Genomic DNA, 19,306 nt, shown 5'->3' with positions numbered 1-19,306 from the left:
CAAGTGTTCAGTAGAGCTTGTTGAGCTATTGGCTTGGTGCATAGATGTCAATTCTCTATTCTTTGCTCCCTAGTGAATGGTTAGGCCTTGGCATTTGTAGAAAATTGCATTTTAGAGACCCAGTTTCACTTGCTATCATAAGTACTTCTGCTTGGTTTTAAATATGGCTTTTGCCATTCCATTCTAGGCAGTGGAAATCCCAAGGTTCTCTACCACAATGATTTAAAGATCTTGCTTAAACAGGCCTTCCTCCTGTACCTCCCCTGAGATGACATTTGAAGAAAAATTACATTTTCCTTTTGTTTTTGTTGAGCTAAACTTAAAAGAAAAGCTAATACAGTTTTGGATACAATATCAACCTGATTATATATCTGGTCATATATGAAATACTTAACAAAACTACAAAATTCAGCGAATGTTTATCATGTGCTTTATATGTTCCAGTCGCTATGCCATGCCTTCCAGAGAAATAAGAGGTGAGATCATGTTACTCTCACTTATGAGCTTGCAGCTCAGCTCAAAATGCACAGTAAGGACAGCATAAGCTTTGGCGTGACACTTGCTATCTGCATACCTATTCCTGTTTAGCACACCCAAAGAAGTTTACTGACTGGAGTGATGTAGAAGGTTTTATCTGACTGGAAATTAAACATGAACAAAGATCTGGAGACACACAAATGAAGAAGGAGGGCCATTTCCCTATCAGCCAGGGAAAATAGGAAGAATAAATTTCTAGAACAGAATAACAGTGCCAGGCGTATAGCAGATGCTCCATGGGATGGTGGTGGGCCGAATGTAGGCAGACTAGGGGAGGCATGGGTTGTAGCACAAGAATTCTGCCTTTTCATATTTTGGACTCCACTTCACTGACATTAGGAAAACCTGGAAGATGGTTGACTGTGAGTGAAAAGTGCATATGAAAGACTGATACATATGAACTCACAGAGACTGCAACAGCATGCACTGGACCTGTACAGGTTCAAATCAAAGACCCTACACAGAGTAGGAGAGGGGGACTGTAAGTTTTCTTGGTTTGGTTTTGTTTGTTTGGTGTTGTTTTTGGCTTATTATATTTTGCTTGTTTGGTCTTGTTATCATTTTGAGAGAAACAGAACATGAAGTTGGGTGGGGAGGATCTGGGAGTACATGGGAAAAAGAAAAGAATATTATCAACTATATTATACAGAAAATTAAATAATTAGAAAAACAAGATGTATGGACTAAAAAATAAAGAGAAACCTTTCTCACCATATGTATATGCACAAGTGTATAGGAGGACTCAATAAAAAATTAATTAAAATATCATCATATGTTGAACTCAAATACTGTAGTGCTGGGAGCCTCTTGGCCTGGAGCAAGTTAAATGAGACTCAGAGTTGGACTCAGGTGTGGCTTTAAAGACTGATGGTCTCCAGACAGTCTAGCTCTCTAACTAAACTAAATGCTTTTGATAGTTTCTATAAGGTCCTAAAAACCTTCTTGCTCTTTCTGAGGGTTAAAAGCTGCTGGCTTAGGTGATTAACACCCAAGGTTAGCCTAAAGGCAGGGGATTAAGTAAAGTCTCCTTTGTTCTATCTCTGTAGGAAGTGCTCAGCTCAAACTTCCAGTCTGCTAGGTGAAGTCTCAGGAAGAGAAAGGGTCTTTGGAAAAGGGATTTTAGCTTTTATTTCTGAGTTCTAAATAGTTTCCTATGAAAGCTCTCTAAGGCTAAACAACGAATTCTCAACCTAGGAATACTGAAGGGCTGAGAAGCACTTGAAAAAAATGTTCAACATCCTTAATCATCAGGGAAATGCAAATCAAAACAACCTTGAGATTCCACCTCACGCCAGTCAGAATGGCTAGGATCAAAAATTCAGGTGACAGCAGATGCTGGCAAGGATGTGGAGAAAGAGGAACACTCCTCCATTGCTGGTGTGATTGCAAGCTTGTACAACCACTCTGAAAGTCAGTCTGGTGGTTCCTCAGAAAACTGGACATAGTATTACCGGTAGATCCAGCAATACCCCTCATGGGCATATACCCAGAAGATGTTCCAACTGGTAATAAGGACACATGCTCCACTATGTTCATAGCAGCCTTATTTATAATAGCCAGAAGCTGGAAAGAACCCAGATGCCCCTCAACAGATGAATGGATACAGAAAATGTGGTACATTTCCACAATGGAGTACTACTGAGCTATTAAAAACAATGAAATTATGAAATACTTGGGCAAACGATGTATCTGGAGGGTATCATCCTGAGTGAGGTAACCCAATCACAAAAGAAGTCACTTGATATGCACTCACTGATAAGTGGATATTAGCCCAGAAACCTAGAATACCCAAGATACAACTTCCAAAACACAAGAAAATCAAGAAGGCAAACCAACTTCATTCCTCCCTAGAATAGGCAATAAAATACCCATGGTAGGAGTTGCAGAGACAAAGTTTAGAGCTAAGACAAAAGGATGGACCATCCAGAGACTGCCCCACCTGGGATCCATACCATAATCAGCCACCAAATGCAGACACTACTGTATATGCCAGCAAGATTTTGCTGAAAAGACCCTGATATAGCTGTCCCATGTGAGGCTTTGCCAGTGCCTGTCAAATACAGAAAAGGATGCTCACAGTCATCGATAGGATAGAACACAGGGCCCTCAATGTAGGAGCTAGAGAAAGTACCCAAGAGCTGAAGGGGTCTGCAACCCTATAGGTGGAACAACAATATAAACTAATCAATACCCCCAGAACTCATGTCTCTAGTTGCATATGTAGCAGAAGATGGCCTATTTGGCCATCACTGGAAAGAGAGGACCCTTGGTCTAGCAAACTTTATATTTCCCAGTAGAGGGGAAAGCCAGGGCCAAGAAGTGGGAGTGAGTGGGTAGGGGAGCGGAGGGATTGGGGGGGGGGGGCATAAGGGACTTTTGGGATAGCATTTGAAATGTAAATGAAGAAAATACCCAATTAAAAAAGAAAAAAAAAAAGAAAGCTCTCTAAGAAAAGGGGAGTAGGGATTTCTAAGGAAAAGGGGATAAGGGAATCTAAGAAAAACAGGATAAGCAGTGTTAAGAAAAAGGGATAAGAATAATGCTAAGGGGGCTGGTGAGATGGCTCAGTGGGTAAGAGCACCCGACTGCTCTTCCAAAGGTCCGAAGTTCAAATCCCAGCAACCACATGGTGGCTCACAACCACCCCTAATGAGATCTGATGCCCTCTTCTGGCGCGTCTGAAGACAGCTACAGTGTACTTACATATAATAAATAAATAAATAAATCTTTAAAAAAAAAGAATAATGCTAAGAAAAGTGGGACAAGGAGAATGATAAGAAAGGGGGGATAAAAACAACCCTGAGATTCCACCTCACACCAGTCAGAATGGCTAAGATCAAAAATTCAGGTGACAGCAGATGCTGGCGTGGATGTGGAGAAAGAGGAACACTCCTCCATTGTTGGTGGGAGTGCAGGCTTGTACAACCACTCTGGAAATCAGTCTGGTGGTTCCTCAGAAAACTGGACATAGTACTACCGGAGGATCCAGCAATACCTCTCCTGGGCATATATCCAGAAGATGCCCCAACTGGTAAGAAGGACACATGCTCCACTATGTTCATAGCAGCCTTATTTATAATAGCCAGAAGCTGGAAAGAACCTAGATGCCCCTCAACAGAGGAATGGATACAGAAAATGTGGTACATCTACACAATGGAGTACTACTCAGCTATTAAAAAGAATGAATTTATGAAATTCCTAGCCAAATGGATGGACCTGGAGGGCATCATCCTGAGTGAGGTAACACATTCACAAAGAAACTCACACAATATGTATTCACTGATAAGTGGATATTAGCCCCAAACCTAGGATACCCAAGATATAAGATATAATTTGCTAAACACATGAAACTCAAGAAGAATGAAGACTGAAGTGTGGACACTATGCCCCTCCTTAGATTTGGGAACAAAACACCCATGGAAGGAGTTACAGAGACAAAGTTTGGAGCTGAGATGAAAGGATGGACCATGTAGAGACTGCCATATCCAGGGATCCACCCCATAATCAGCATCCAAACGCTGACACCATTGCATACACTAGCAAGATTTTATTGAAAGGACCCAGATGTAGCTGTCTCTTGTGAGACTATGCCGGGGCCTAGCAAACACAGAAGTGGATGCTCACAGTCAGCTAATGGATGGATCATAGGGCTCCCAATGGAGGAGCTAGAGAAAGTAGCCAAGGAGCTAAAGGGATCTGCAACCCTATAGGTGGAACAACATTATGAACTAACCAGTACCCCGGAGCTCTTGACTCTAGCTGCATATATATCAAAAGATGGCCTAGTCGGCCATCACTGGAAAGAGAGGCCCATTGGACTTGCAAACTTTATATGCCCCAGTACAGGGGAACACCAGGGCCAAAAAGGGGGAGTGGGTGAGCAGGGGAGTGGGGGTGGGTGGATATGGGGGACTTTTGGTATAGCATTGGAAATGTAAATGAGTTAAATACCTAATAAAAAATGGAAAAAAAAAGAAATGTTCAAAAAAAAAAAAAAAAGGGGGGGGGGATAAAGAGAATGCTCTTCTCTCTTTGTCCTCAGCACTTATACATCTTTCAGAATATATGATCACAAGGTAAACATTTCATCACAAGTTTACACATAAATTCCAATCATAAATTGGGCACGAAGTTTACAACACAGAATGTTTACATGCATATCCATTAGGAAATATTATCTGGCTACATCATACATCACTTGTCACCAGCTTCGCAGGTTCACGGGGAGCTAAAAACCACAACCTTTGTGACCAAGGTATTATTAAAGTTTTGTGTAGATAAATTCTGTCAATATTTTATCTTCTGCCCTAGCATCTATAGTAAATCATTAGTTCCCTTTTTATAACTTTTGGTTAATAGTTTTACAACCTTTTGGGACATGCTCTGAGTAGTAGATGCCTGCTTGCTAACTCAGAAGCAATTAGTGACACTAAAGACTGGCAGAGTTCTCAATGCAGTTTTGATTATCAGAGAGAACATAATAGTAGTCCCATTATAAAAGAGCTTAATAATTACTAATATAATTTTAGGAATTCTTATAGGATCACCACTAAGGATTATGAGATCACCTATTTGTCTATTCTAGCATCACTATAAGACAGTACATCTTTGTTTTTCTGCAGAGATCTGCTCAAAAGGGTGGGTTAATACCTAGTGATTGTTATATATATATTTAATAATAACAGGAAAACCAAATCAATAGCAAGAATCTTTCCTAAAATGGATTTCTCCTGGGCTTTTCCTACCAGAGCAAATCTATCCTGAATTATAATCCAAGGTGGACCTATCTCAGGAAGATCACCTGCTGGTTTTTAACTTCTTCCTGAAAGGGTCCTGACACTGTAGCATTCTTGGGCTATCCTTAATGATATTCTCTCCCCTGGCTTTCTGTTCCTTGGTTCACTTCCCCCATTCTTTCTCCTTTCATCTCCTAGTGCCTCTCTATCCTTAGACCACCCACTAATCAGGTTGTTTGGCACTTCTCTGCGTTTTGGACATCTATTCATCCATCCATCCATCCATCCATCCATCCATCCATCCATCCATCCACTGACTTCACACCTAATTGGGTCTCTCTGGAATCCTCTGGAGCCTTCTCCTGAATATAGGAAGAAAATTAGGGGAACTGCTTGTATTTGGGTCATAGGATAACTTGGAGCTTAGTCTCCTTCTTGAGAAATGTAGCTCCTACTAGGAACCTTGTCATAGTGAGCGTCTACATTTTGTTTTAAGCAAAAAGAAAACAAACAAACAAACAGGATACTGGGAGCATTGGTTTGTCTCCAGTGAATTTTTCTGACCATGAAGACCTGACCCCACAAGACTGAATGAAAGAGGTCACAGAGGACACATAGATGCCCTTATTGCTTATTTATCTCACTCTTTTGTGCTCCATCTATGTTAATATGTCAGGTCCAAAGGAAACTGAGGACAAATGGCTAACCATTAGCATACCAAAGACCATTCTGGCCTCCAGCCTCTCTCAGCATTGCAAGTATTTGTTACAGAGTTCATGGCTCACCCCATGATTCTCAGCTCATTACCCTAAACTTCCCACCCCTCACCCTAAACTTCTCCAGCTCAAGGGCTCCCCTCTCCCCAGCTTCTCACTGCTATATAGCCCTGTCATTTCATCCACACACTCTCCTTTTGCTCTCTTGGTTCTTGGTCCCCTCCCATGGTCCTCTCTTGTCTTTGCTCTTTTTTTTCTCGATTCCCCTCCCACTATGGTCCAGTTCTGTCTACTGATCCTGTTTAGTCTATTACTTTCTTCTTCCTGCTTTGGACTCTTCCAGATACCTCTGGTTGTACTCTTCCCTTGAATCTACAATTGAAAACTTCTCAACTACATTTTGGAGTGGTCATGTCCTCTTTTTATATAAGTAAAAATTATTCTTCTCAACAGATAATTTGCATTGTTTAGGGCTTCAGAATAGGGAAGTAGTTATGCTAAAATCAGAAGAGTGAAAGAGCCAAGCAGGGTGAGATCCCCCTTGAAACCCCCCACCCCATGCTATGCCACCTCTGAGGAAGCAGCAGAAAGCCCAGCAAAATTTCAGGTTCCTCCTTTGGGGAAAAGAGAAGTTGACCTCAGTAGTTTCTCTTGAAAGTTACTTATGTTGTGCTGCAGCTTGCATCACTCTGGATACAGGATGGAGTTCTTTCAGTCTTGGAGTTCTTTCAGTCTTGGAGTTCTTTCTGTTCTCTTGTTTTCTACATCTATTACTTCTTCTTGTTCAGAATACAAAAGAGGTCAAACTGTTTTGAGTCATTTCAGTCAAATCTTAGACATTAAGGAACAAACAGCAGTTAGAACTATTTAATCCTGTCAAATGTCAGGGACACACACACAATTACTATTTTAAACATTGAGTATTGAGAGGGTGGCTTATTATAAGGATAGATATCTGAACATAGGAGTACTTTTGCAAATGCAATGAAAATACACAAGAGTTTACACACTAATAAAAATGTTGACAGCAAAAAAATTAATTCATTTTTATGACAACACAAATTATTCTTGTTCTCATGGCAGTCACAGCAGCTCCTTGAGTCTTGGCTAGGCTGCCATGCTTCTTCACTAGAAACCTCTGGATAAAACAACCACAAAGAAAGGCTTGGACAGGCCACAGTCATTTTCATTCTGTATTTGTGCTGCTGAGATTGACCCCAGGCAAGCATGCTATGATAAATCCCAGACCCTAGACCAAAGGACTTTTAAAATATGGACACATTGGCAATTATTCTCCCATCATCTCTCTCTCCAATCAGCCTGCCCCGCTTAATTTACAATGGACACAACTCAAAGCTTCAGAACAGTTGCACGGCCTCAGTCTAGGACCATCATAGTTTGTCATTCAGGAAGTATCTCTGTATATGAACCTTCTAGAGAGACCTCTTCTAATTATTTCATTCAGCAAATCCTTGGACTATAGTGTAGAATGTATAATAACTACAATTTCTTTCTGGACTGAAAAAAATTTGGAAGTTTTTTTTGTTGATATTGGTGTTGGTGGTCGGTCGGTCTATCTATCTATCTATCTATCTATCTATCTATCTATCTATCTATCTAGTATACAACATAGTTATGGTACATTGTTCTTTAGTGTGCAATTATAAAGTGATATAATAAACATGATTTTCAGTTCCCACATATTATGGTGGACCTGCTCAGAGTGTATTGATAAGAGATTCTATTTTATACAAAATTCTACATATCAATTTATCCAGAAATGAAGATTCATGGCCACTGCCTGCAGTCATAGTGGGGGATATTTTCCATGTCTTCAGACACATTTTCTGATCAGCTTCTTGCTTCTTGTCCACATTGCCCTCTGGGTACTATTCTGTCCCAGACCTTTTGTGCTTTATTGATATATAATTTTTTCAATGGTATGTATGTGGTATTTTTCTTTTTCTCTTTCATCTATCTTTAAAATAGAATTATTTGTAAACTCTCCAAAATAAACAAAGTAAGGCCAAGGTATTTTTTTAATTAAAGGTAGCTCCTTCTTGGACAAATATTTCAGAAATATAAAATCAAGATATAGTTGGACCTAGTTTTCACTTTAGTGTATTTCAACTATTCAACAAAGACCAGCTATTTGCCTCTCCTGGGTCCAGACTTAAGGCAATAGGTGGAGCGTGAAGAAGATATGGAAAAGGCACCCCTGACCACAGAAGACTATTGAAATTCTTAAGCCACATTCTTTGATTACTTTGTCAGTAACTCTGAGCATCACAGGACTGTGAGATGGGGAAAACCATCTTCCTATCATTGTGGTGGCTCCTAGGATGCTCAAATACCATTAGAGGCCAGAAAGGAGTTCTGGCCTTGTGATCTTTGAGCTAACAGAAATAGTCATAGAGGACTTTTGCACGGTAAGATATTAGAGAACTGCGGTGGCTCTAGAACCATGAGCTGTCTGTTCTGTATGGATACTCCAAAAAGAAAATTCTGTGTTAAGTAGATATGAGAAGAAGAGCCAAGGGGAGGGCAGGAGGGAGGGAGCCAGAAGAAACTGGCAAGCTGCAAGAGAGTAACTCAGGACAGACCCTTGTGAGGAAGAGAAGTAGGGTGTAGTGGGGTTGGAGAGTACTCAAAAAGCAGGTTAATATAATCTACATGTTGCATAAAGTTGTATAACCGGTTTCTTTCTGAGGACATTGGCTTGTATGGAGTGTGGCTTCAGAGTCCTGCCTTGCTATCACTGAATGGAAACAGGCAGTGGGGCCTGTGGCCTCTAATGCAGTTGGTGGTAGGTTTAAGACAGGTCAGCTAGCTTTGAATCAATGACTGTTGTGTGTTTCCACATCTACCACAAGTTTCTATTTCCCTGCACTCTGAGCAGCCTCTCTCCCTCCCTTCTCATCTTTATAGTAATGGTTCATAAATACAAGTTGTAAATGAATTTCTCTTCTGTGTTTGCCGTTGCTCATAAGATGCTGATGCAAAGAATCGAAGTCGTTGCATGTATGAAGGAGGAAAACGGGAGGAGGAAACAGTTGATATTTCTTTTTTTTTTTTTCCAGGTGGACATATCAATATTTATTGATTTTTTTTTCAGTTGATATTTCTAAGGATGTGAATTGTTTCTATTTCTCCACCACTGACTCTTCAGGCAAGCATAGCTCCTCATCTCCATGCATTCAGCAGCTGCTTTCACTGCTACATACTTAGGTGAGGGGACTTAAGATGCAATTCAAAGTTTCAATGTTGCCTTAACCACTGATTCACAATCTCCACTAAGCTCTCAGAGTTGCTTATCAAAGCTCAACAAAATGATATATTTTCTCTTAACTTCAAATTGTGGACTCTGGAAGTTCTGTACTCACTAGGTCCGGGGGTAAGTGAGAAGTCAAATCCTCATTCATTCATGACAGAATGAAGAGAGCATCATGAAGCACCTACATCTCACAGACACAGTAGCAGGAGCAGTATTTAGGTCATCTCCTTTAGCTTCACCCCACGCCTCTAAAGTCAGTCTCGATGGCTTCCTTTTTCAAGTTCAAGCCAAAGCCACAATAAACAGGAAGAAGGATTTGTCTACAACTGCAACAAGGCACTATGACTCTTATGTCAGTACTCCTAATTTCTCCCATGATTTCTAACCCAGATAATGGATAATGTATGTGATATAAGAAAATGTTTTAAGGACTAGAGAGGTGAGTGACTCAGGAATTAAGAACACTTGCTGCTGTTTCAGGGGATCCCAGGTTTCGTCTCAGCGCTTATACCAGGCTGCCTCTTACTCATGTTCTAAGGGATCTGACACCCTCTTCTCGGTTCTGTGGGTTTCCAGGCACGTGATACATATACATACTCTCAGGCAAGTCCAAAGAAAAAAGTAAACGAATACTTAAAATGAAATATGTACTGAGTTTATAGCCGGATCGTTTTCTATCAGAAATTCTAAATTGACGAAAAGAGCTAACTTTGTCTCCTCTCAACCTGGTCTATATACCTCTCAAGTGTACTACTGCCAGAGTGACTTTGAAGAGCCTCTAGTTCCCACCTACTTAGAGGGATCTTGTTTCTCCACATCCTCTCATTTTTGACTTTTAAACTGAATCAGAAGAGGAAGTGGTGTGTTGCTCTGAAACATTTTCCTCCTTCAGAGTCTGAACTTTGGCTTTCACAGACCGCCCACGCACATAAGTGACGAGAAGGAAGGACGCTGTGACATGATGCAAACAGAAATTCCAACAGCCTCCAGATATGATTAGGGTTCCTCCCCTGACAAGACCTATCTTTGCAGTCTTTGCCTCCTTGGCCTCTAGGTGGGCAGCAGCAGTCAGCTCTGCCAGGGAAGATGTCTGAGTACGAGTTCATGTATATCCACTCCCTGGCTGAGCACTACCTTCAGTATGTGCTACAGGTACCCGCCTTTGAGTCGGCTCCAAGCCAAGCATGCAGAGTGCTACAAAGAGTTGCTTTCTCCGTTCAGAAGGAAGTTGAAAAGAATCTGAAGTCATACTTGGATGACTTTCACGTGGAATCCATAGATACCGCCAGAATAATATTCAACCAAGTGATGGAAAAAGAGTTTGAAGATGGCATCATTAACTGGGGAAGGATTGTGACTATATTTGCCTTTGGGGGTGTTCTCCTCAAAAAACTTCCACAAGAGCAGATTGCCCTGGATGTAGGTGCTTACAAACAAGTTTCCAGTTTTGTGGCAGAATTCATAATGAATAACACAGGAGAATGGATACGGCGGAATGGAGGTTGGGTATGTGTGATGACTATATATATATATTTTTTTTTCTAGTGAAGAATAGGAATGAAGAGTTTCCTTACTAATTAAAACAAACAAGAAAGTAACAATCAAAGGACTTCAGTCTGTTTGTATGCCTTGTTTTTAGATACTCTGAGTTAAAATTAAACAAAACAAAAATCCCCTGGGTCCTTTCCAATGGCCTCTACTTGAAATGTTTTTTTAAGGCTTTTTAAAATAAGATTTATACATTTGTTTTATGTATGTGAGTACACTGTCACTGTCTTCAGACACATCTGAAGAGGGTATGAGATTCCATTACAGATGATTGTGAACCACCATGTGGTTGCTGGGATTTGAACTCAGGACCTCTGAAAGAGCAGTCTGTGCTCTAAACTGCTGAGCCATCTCTCCAGCCCACTCCCCACCCCCGTCTTTTTATAGTTGGAGAACATTTGTGTTTCCAGCTTTAATTCTAGCTGTGAGGTCTGGGCTTGAGATCAGCACCATATTTTTTAAAACAATATCTTCAATATCAGAAGTGCAGATCCCCAAGTGCCTGCCTCTTGCTAGGGTTTCTCATGACAATCTAGAACTAGTACAGAAAGAGCTGGTATTAAATACTGTCATATGTACTTCACTGTGTTGTAATAGTCAACTATGTGTATGCTTTTATACATACATTACTTACACACTATTTTCCATTTTCTTAGCACACTATCATGTGTAGCTAACCAGACTCCCCTACAAAGTCACTAGGGGTCAAATCTAGAGCCTAATGTGGTCTGAACATATGCTTTATCAGTGTACTGTATCCTTAGCCTCATGGTTAGTCTTTCTGGGGAATATTTTACAAATTGGTATCCGGGCTATACACAGAAGTGCCAATTACGGAACCATGGAAAGAAAGATAAACGGACCAAAACTTCAAGGTTATCTTCAACTACATAGTAAATCAGTAGAAGGCCACCTCTGGTCACATGAAGGACTCATTCATCTCACCCACCCAAATAGTACATAGATTTATTCTGTAACTGCTTTCGTCAACCCAGTACACTTAAAATAACATTTTAAAGACTATTTTATGGTCTGAGGAAGTACATCAATCGTGGAGTCCCTGTATTGTGTGAACAAGATCTCTAGTCCCACACCGAGTTCTTAGTCTGTTTTGTTGTATATACATGTTGTTGGAGACTTGGCCTCTTCCAGCTGGCATATATTTATTTGAGTTATTTCCAGACCTTTTCCTGCGTGTAGGTATGTTTTCTAGGGTGGATATTTGCTTGTATATTTACTTGCTCAGGGTGTATATCCACTTTGAAATTACTGGAGTTTTCCCTTCCATAGTGGTTCTACCAGAGCATGTTGAGAGCATCCTGTATTCCCTTGGTCCAAGTCCTCTAGTATGAGGTCCTAGTAATTTATTAACTTTCTCCACTGTGTTACACTAAATACACACACCTAGTTATTTTGTGTTAATTCTTTTCCCCTTGGTTACTAGCACAGCTTCTCTTCATGTTGAGCATCTATTCATGTTTACTGACTAATTCTTAGAATTGCCTGTTTTGCCCAGTTTTCAATGGATGTATTAACTTATAAGAACTCTGAGAATTCTTATATGTGGCAGAGTATTTTTAGTTTGTTTCTTATCTTCTAAAAACTGTTTATGTTTTCATTAATTACAAGTATTTAAAAGTTTGGTGCAATTGACTTTATTGAACACTGGCTGTTCCATTTATGTTTTGTTAGAAGTCTGCTTGCTTAGTGCTGTCTTACTGTAAGTCAGTCCTCCTTTTCAACTACTCTTCTTTCTAACTTGGACTGATTTGGGTCTAGCTAAAACATGTTAGAAAAATTTCTGCTGCACTGTGTACAACTTAAGTGAAGACAAATGTCTTCTAGCCCAGCAGCCACAAATGATCCTAGAGCAAAGAGTCTCACAAGCTCTGTAGGTTTACACTATGTTCCTTCCCATTGTCTAGCACAGCATGTGCAAGACAGAATATCTGTTACTAAAAAATCTAACTCCTTACTAAGATATTGTATGAATTCTTAAAATTCCAATGAATGAATGGTTTAGAGTGGTCTCTTAGAATCTCTAGAAATGCATTCATTATCTGGGAGTCACAGAGATATTAGCATATATGTAGTAGGGAAAGTCTATCTTACTAGAGGTATGAAAGAACCCCTCTTCTCTCTCTCTCTCTCTCTCTCTCTCTCTCTCTCTCTCTCTCTCTCTCTCTCTCTCTCTCACACACACACACACACACACACACACACACACACCTTTTACAAAGCTCCTATGCAGATTCTCAGATCTTTCCTTTTACAGCTGGGAGATTATGTTGTCAACATGATAGAAGAGTTGTTTGAGATCATTTTAAAGCAATCTTAATACTGTATTCCAGCTAACAGAAATCACTTATTCTGCTAATGGCAAACAGAAGTATCTAGTGAGCCCCTAGACACAGGTATAGCAAAATGGCACCTTTTCTTTTTTTTTTCACAGTGCCACTGACAAATCTGATCTGATGATTTAGTTTACTTTGAATGGTTCATTTTGTAGAAAACATACAGCCACATGTCTATGTCAATGGTCAGGTGGTTCAGTAAGAAGGGGAAATGCATATTTTACATTTTTTTCCTTTTTCCTTTTCTGAAAGGGAAACTACCAAACTGATCAAAAACCATGAAACCTATGGTTCTATTACACTTGAACCATGCAAGGAAACACTATGAGAATTTCAGAGCCAGATGTGGTACAGGAGCACAGCACAGATAGGAAGAGCACTAACTCCAATTAATACAGGGCTGGCTTCATTTCAGGGTTCAGTGCTTTCATCCTTGTGACTGAAATAACTTAGGTGACTTCTCTATACTTTGCTTCCTCCTCAGTAAAAATAGGCCATATTGCAGCCTCTCTACTAGGGTTGGCACAAGGATCACATATGTTACTCACACACAAAGGATCCAGAGCAATTCCTACAAATGAGCATTCAGTACAACTTTAATTCTATTGTTATTACTAATAAATGCTAACATTAATACTAACACTAATACTAATGCTGCCTAACTCCCATTTAGAAAATCTATAAATTTAGACTCCAAAAGTTGTATATTCCACTTGAGTTAGGAATTAGTAAGCATGGACCTCAGCTACACTAAGGGGATAACCAAGAAATTAATTATCTGTAATAGGATGGATAATCTCACTCCTTCCATCCCTCTCCTCTTCATTTTTCTATTCCTTCTCTTTCTTCCCTCTCCTCCTTCCTCTGTTCTTTCCTTGTCTTACATAGTCCCTTTAGTTTCAACCTGTCATCTCCGTTTTACTTAATCTTCTACATTTACTATTATTTTCTCCAGTCTCCTCTACCAGTTTGAAGTGCATGGTTGAAATCATAATGTCTGGTAGAAGATTAATATGATTTCCCCCCTATCATCAGCATTTCAGAGGAAAAGATAGTTCCTAAAGCTACTGGGATACATTTTAGTAGCTGGGTGTCTGTAGTCTCAGCTACTCAAAGGCAAAGACTAGAGGAACACTGCTTGAGCACAGGGTAATTTCAAGACCAAGTGTGGGTAAGACCTATCACAAAAACTAAGAATGCACTGAAGATGAAACTCAGCGATTCACCCGTTGGAAACCATGCTTTAGTTTGATTCAAGTGACTTTCCTACTTCCATACTCTTTAATGAAACACTTTTTCTGTGTCTTTTATGGAATAAAGAAGAGTTCTTGTTCATTAGCTCCACAGGGGTGAGGGGCTATACCTTTATACACAACGCTGTATCCTTCATGCTCAGCATAGGCCCCATTGTACAGAAAGTACCTTGCACATAGCTATTGCTCTCAGGAACTGACATAGAAATCTGAGGCTTGAACTCTGAATTTTCCTACTTACTAGAGGCATAACCTAAGGTAAATTACCTAGGAAGTACTCCAAGATTCAGACTTCCTATGTAATGTGTATAACATAATATAGCATGATGTAATAATATAGTATGAACACAATAAAATGAAGACAATATACCTATACTAAAAAACTAGAATACTTTCTCATCAAAGTAGTTTGTAACTATGTAAATAGAATTGTGTAAGTATGGGGACCACATGGGAAGTCCCAAGAAGTTTAAATATAATTTTTAAAACTACCCTAGGTACAAACAGAAATCCCTTTTAGAAGTAGGATACACCAAATTGGTCGCTTGGAAGTAAGCTGAATACTAAGAGTTGTAAGAGTTAAGCTAAGAGGTCCTATGCCCTTTTCCTTCCCTCCCTCCCCTCCCATTTTCTTTCTTCTTGCTTTAAATAATAGTGTTGTTAGTTAGTGACAAAGTGAATGGGCAGAGTGAATATGCAGAAGTGTACAGATGACTGATTAACCATCCATCTCAGTAAAGGGATTTCTAATGGTATCCGTAGTCGGGACCTGTGGCTGCTAAGCACATGCTCCACCATTGAACTCTAGCCCCAGCTCACAAAAAAAAAAAAAAAAAAAAAAAAAAAAAAAAACAGCTCTGGAATGAATGATCTCTAGAGAAGTGATGGTATATCTGCTCATAGCTTTCTAAAAATCCAGAGATTTTAATTTTTTTGGATTATTGGTGTACTATGTGCCAGTCTGCTTTGTAAAGCTATAATATCTCACACAGTAAATTATAAGAAAAAAAAAAAAAAAGAAGTCGTTTAGGGAGTCTGAGAGTGCTGACATCCAAGGGCACCAGCATTGATGGGCTGCATCTGTTAAGAGCCCTCTTGCTGAAATATGGGAGAAGTACCCAGGAAACGAGGTAGGAAGAAAAGGAAGGGATGGGGGAGGGAAGATAGAGGGCGGACCACACCTTTCCTAATAAAATCATTCTTCAGTTAATAGTCTTCATTTGGCTATGGAGGGGGTACTCCCATGACCAAAGTATCTCTTAAAGATTCCAACTCAATATTATCAAAATAGCAATTAAGACTCAACATGAACTTTGGAAGGTAGTTAAGCCACAGCAGCTTGGTGTATTATTTTATGCTTTATGTTTTCTCAAAACCAGAGGAGCCCAATTTAACAAATTATCACTATTCCAAGAAATAATCAGACTGGGCATTTCTTGCTTATTGCTACATTACTATTGTAACAATAAATTCTTATCTGTATACTTTCTTTTATATAATAGCATGGCTAAAGAAAATAGTTTTAGAAGAACCTAACTGAAAAATATTTTTACCTCAATGCATTGAAATACAAAATTGCTTTTAATTTAAAATGTTTCCTCATATACTAATGATTTAAGCTTTAGTGAAATTCTCTTTCAACTATTAAGGCCTGATTACTTTTTCTTACATTTGAATGAATGAACTGTTTCCTGATAAATAATTTTTTCCTGGCTTGCAGTTCTTTTTAATCTGTCTCTATCTATCTATCTATCTATCTATCTATCTATCTATCTATCTACCTACCTATGTACATATGTGCATATATTTCAACTATTTTTATCTGCATTTAGCTTTTTTTCCTTTACCTTAGAAGTTGGACATATTTAACAAGTTAGCATGTTAACTGCCCAATAATTAGCTATCCTGTTAATAGATCATTTTAGAGGCTACCACTTTACCTATTGGCTATAAGAATATTAATATTCCTGGAAAGCAAACAAGAAATGTCTAAATACCTGAGACTGTGGGAAATACGTGAGACTGTAAGGTTAGGAGAAGAGGAAACAGGAGAATGAGCAATGTCTTCTTCTGTTGGGACATGGCATCATGTGTGCCACAGCTGATCCTGAGCACAGCAGGCAGACACTTTCTTGGTCAATTATTCATTCACATGGGAAATTCCCCTGACTGATAATGATTCCCCTGGTTTGCTGATGATTCCACAACTATTAATTTCAAGATCTTCAGAGATTTCCAGAGTCCTCTGACTTTCAAGGAGCTGCATCTGATTCACTGTTTCTGTATTAGTCCCATTAGGGTATAGATATTTGGGGACCTTTTAATCTGGGAGCTTACAAGATGCAGAACAACATCTTGCTAGATAAACATAAGAATATCAGGGTGGTAATGCAGAGAATGTGCAAGAACAGTCTGGGGATATTCCTCAGTTGGTAGAGTACTTGCTTACTGTGTACAAGGTCTTAGGGTCTATCACTGCCTGAATCCAGCACAATGGAACATGACTATAATCCCAGGGCTAGGAGGTAGAGATAGAAGATTCAAAGGTCAAAGGTCATTTCTTGCTACTTGGTGACTTCTAGGCTGGCCTGGGCTACATAAGATCCTGTCTGAAAACAACAAAAATAAATAAGTGTTTGTAGTCTTTCTTGTGTTTGTTTGGGAATATAAGGAATGAAAAGGGGTATAATATTTGCATCCCAGACTCCATCCAGGCAAAGAATTATGTTATCTTTTTTACTTTGTGGCACAGTTAGCTTTGTATCGCAGGCTGGCTCAGAACTCACTGTGTGGTCAAGACTTGCTTACAGAAAGCCCCCTGTCTGCCTCACAAGTACCCAAACCACAGTATGCTACCACACAATGAGTTCTGTTAACTTAGGTAACTTTGCCCCCCTGAGCCTGAGTGTACTCATTAGATAAAATAGGAATTAATATAAGGTGGAAGTAATTTCCAACCAACATAGAATTATAGATTTTAAGTTCTAAAAATGTTTTTACAGTGTGCTACAATTTATTGGTATATATGCGTGTGTTTGTGTGTGTGTGTATTCAAAGACTTGAATTATTTCTACCAGCTTGGGTTTTCCTAGTTAAAAGAAAAAGGCTTGTCTCAAAAGTAATTATAGTGGAAATAACATTTTCTAAGGCTCAAGTACATTGGTTTAGTTTGGATTTACTATGAGTCCTTATAATTCTCAGGGGAATACAGTTTATAGATGTAAATATGAGTATAAATATATTTTTCAGTCCTAAGCAATTGAAAGATAAAGAGAAGAAAAAGAGAAAATTCCTTTCCTTAGAACTTATAGCCAATGAGCACCAAAAACAAAGCTACTTTGAGTGAAGAGGAAATACTACTCTTTGGATTTTGAATATCTGATAGGCAAAACAGAATATAACATCTCAAACATGATTTCATACTCTCTACACACTGAAAGAGTATTCAAATATTTAATATACATTCAGTTTCATATTGTTTTCAAATTATTACTTTTTTTCTTTTTCTCTTCTGGTGGTTTGAATCAGAATGGTCCCCATAGGCTCATATTTGAATGCTTAGACATCAGGGAGTGGCATCATTCAAAAGGATTAGAAGGATTAAGAGGTGTGGCCTTGTTGGAGGAAGTGTGTTAGTAAGGGTTGGGCTTTGAGGTTTCCCAAAAGCCCAGTCCAATTCCAAAATCTGTCTGTCTGTCTGTCTGTCTGTCTGTTTGTCTGTCTCTATCTCTGTCTCTTCCTATGGATCAGATCAGGATATAGGTCTTAGCAGCCTGTGTGCCACCGTGCATCATGACATGATGATAATGGACTAACCTCTGAGACCAAAAGTAAGCCCCCAATTAATTGTTTCCTTTCTATAAGAGCTGCCTTGGTCATGATGTCTCTTTACAGCAAAAGAAGATTGACTAAGAGATTTCTCAATATGTGGCTACAAAGCAAAAGAAGTAATATTAGCACATGTAGGCGAAACTACATTTCTATTGGGCAGTGTTTCTAAAGGTTTCTCAAGGAGTTTAGCCTTGGAGTAGAGAACATATTGAAAATGTAATGATTACAGGTAGTGAGAGCAGAGAGATTATCCCACCAATTTTTAAATGTTCAATATTTTCTCATAGGAAGATGGCTTCATAAAGAAGTTTGAACCCAAATCTGGCTGGCTGACTTTTCTGCAGATGACAGGACAGATCTGGGAAATGCTCTTTCTCCTCAAGTAACACTACGGACCAGAGAGAACCTTGGCTCCCACGAGAATGGTTATCAGCACTTGGCATTTCCATTTACAAACATGAAACTTGTCTTTCCAGAGTTGCAGATATTTTGTTTCAACTTTAATGAATAAATTACTAGTATTTGTTTCTGTACATGTTTCATGATTTCAGTTTTGAGTCTGTCATTCAATACAAGGGACAGGTATTGAAGTAAGGACAGATGATGACCTGGAAGGATCCTTTTTGTACCTCTAGCATGAGGTAGAGACTTTTCCATAAGGGTGTGCTCATGATCTAAAAGGCTGGGTTACTAAGCTAAACCTTACAGAGGCTAAAATCTTCTTCCTACCTTTTCCTGGATTTTTACAGTTTCTTATTGATGCCCTCTCCTGAATCTTTACTCTTTGGCCTTTAATTTGGGGTTCATGGATAGGACAGTCAGATAAGCAATGTTGGGGCTAAAAGGAAGGCCTCAAGTTATAGTCCTCTCTGACCTTCTCTTGCCTTCTTTCTCTTGCCAATCCACATTTGTCCCATGGCAAGACACAAAAAGTGGAATTCATTTTCCCCAAGTCAAGTCATAGTCAACAATCAGGTTATATGTCATCAGTCTGACTTTCTAATAGTCAAGAAGGGATCACTGTTCTTTCTGCTCCTAGAGGAAGAAACTGGAGAGG

General features: G+C 39.3%; 2 protein-coding genes across 9 annotated transcripts in view; one reads left to right on the top strand and one right to left on the bottom strand.

The window, feature by feature from the left end:
• Positions 1-19,306, bottom strand: part of Gm10634 (predicted gene 10634) — a 111,271-nt gene that overhangs the window by 88,850 nt on the left and 3,115 nt on the right. The window lies entirely within an intron of this gene.
• Positions 10,219-18,781, top strand: Bcl2a1d (B cell leukemia/lymphoma 2 related protein A1d). The gene is made up of 2 exons (NM_007536.2): positions 10,219-10,769; positions 18,537-18,781. Exons 1-2 carry the CDS (start codon positions 10,350-10,352, stop codon positions 18,633-18,635), a joined length of 519 nt encoding a protein of 172 aa, NP_031562.1. The 5' UTR covers positions 10,219-10,349; the 3' UTR covers positions 18,636-18,781.

This window comes from Mus musculus, chromosome 9, assembly GCF_000001635.26.
Source record: "Mus musculus strain C57BL/6J chromosome 9, GRCm38.p6 C57BL/6J".
NCBI lineage: Eukaryota > Metazoa > Chordata > Mammalia > Rodentia > Muridae > Mus > Mus musculus.
This window is presented reverse-complemented; position numbering and strand designations above follow the sequence as displayed.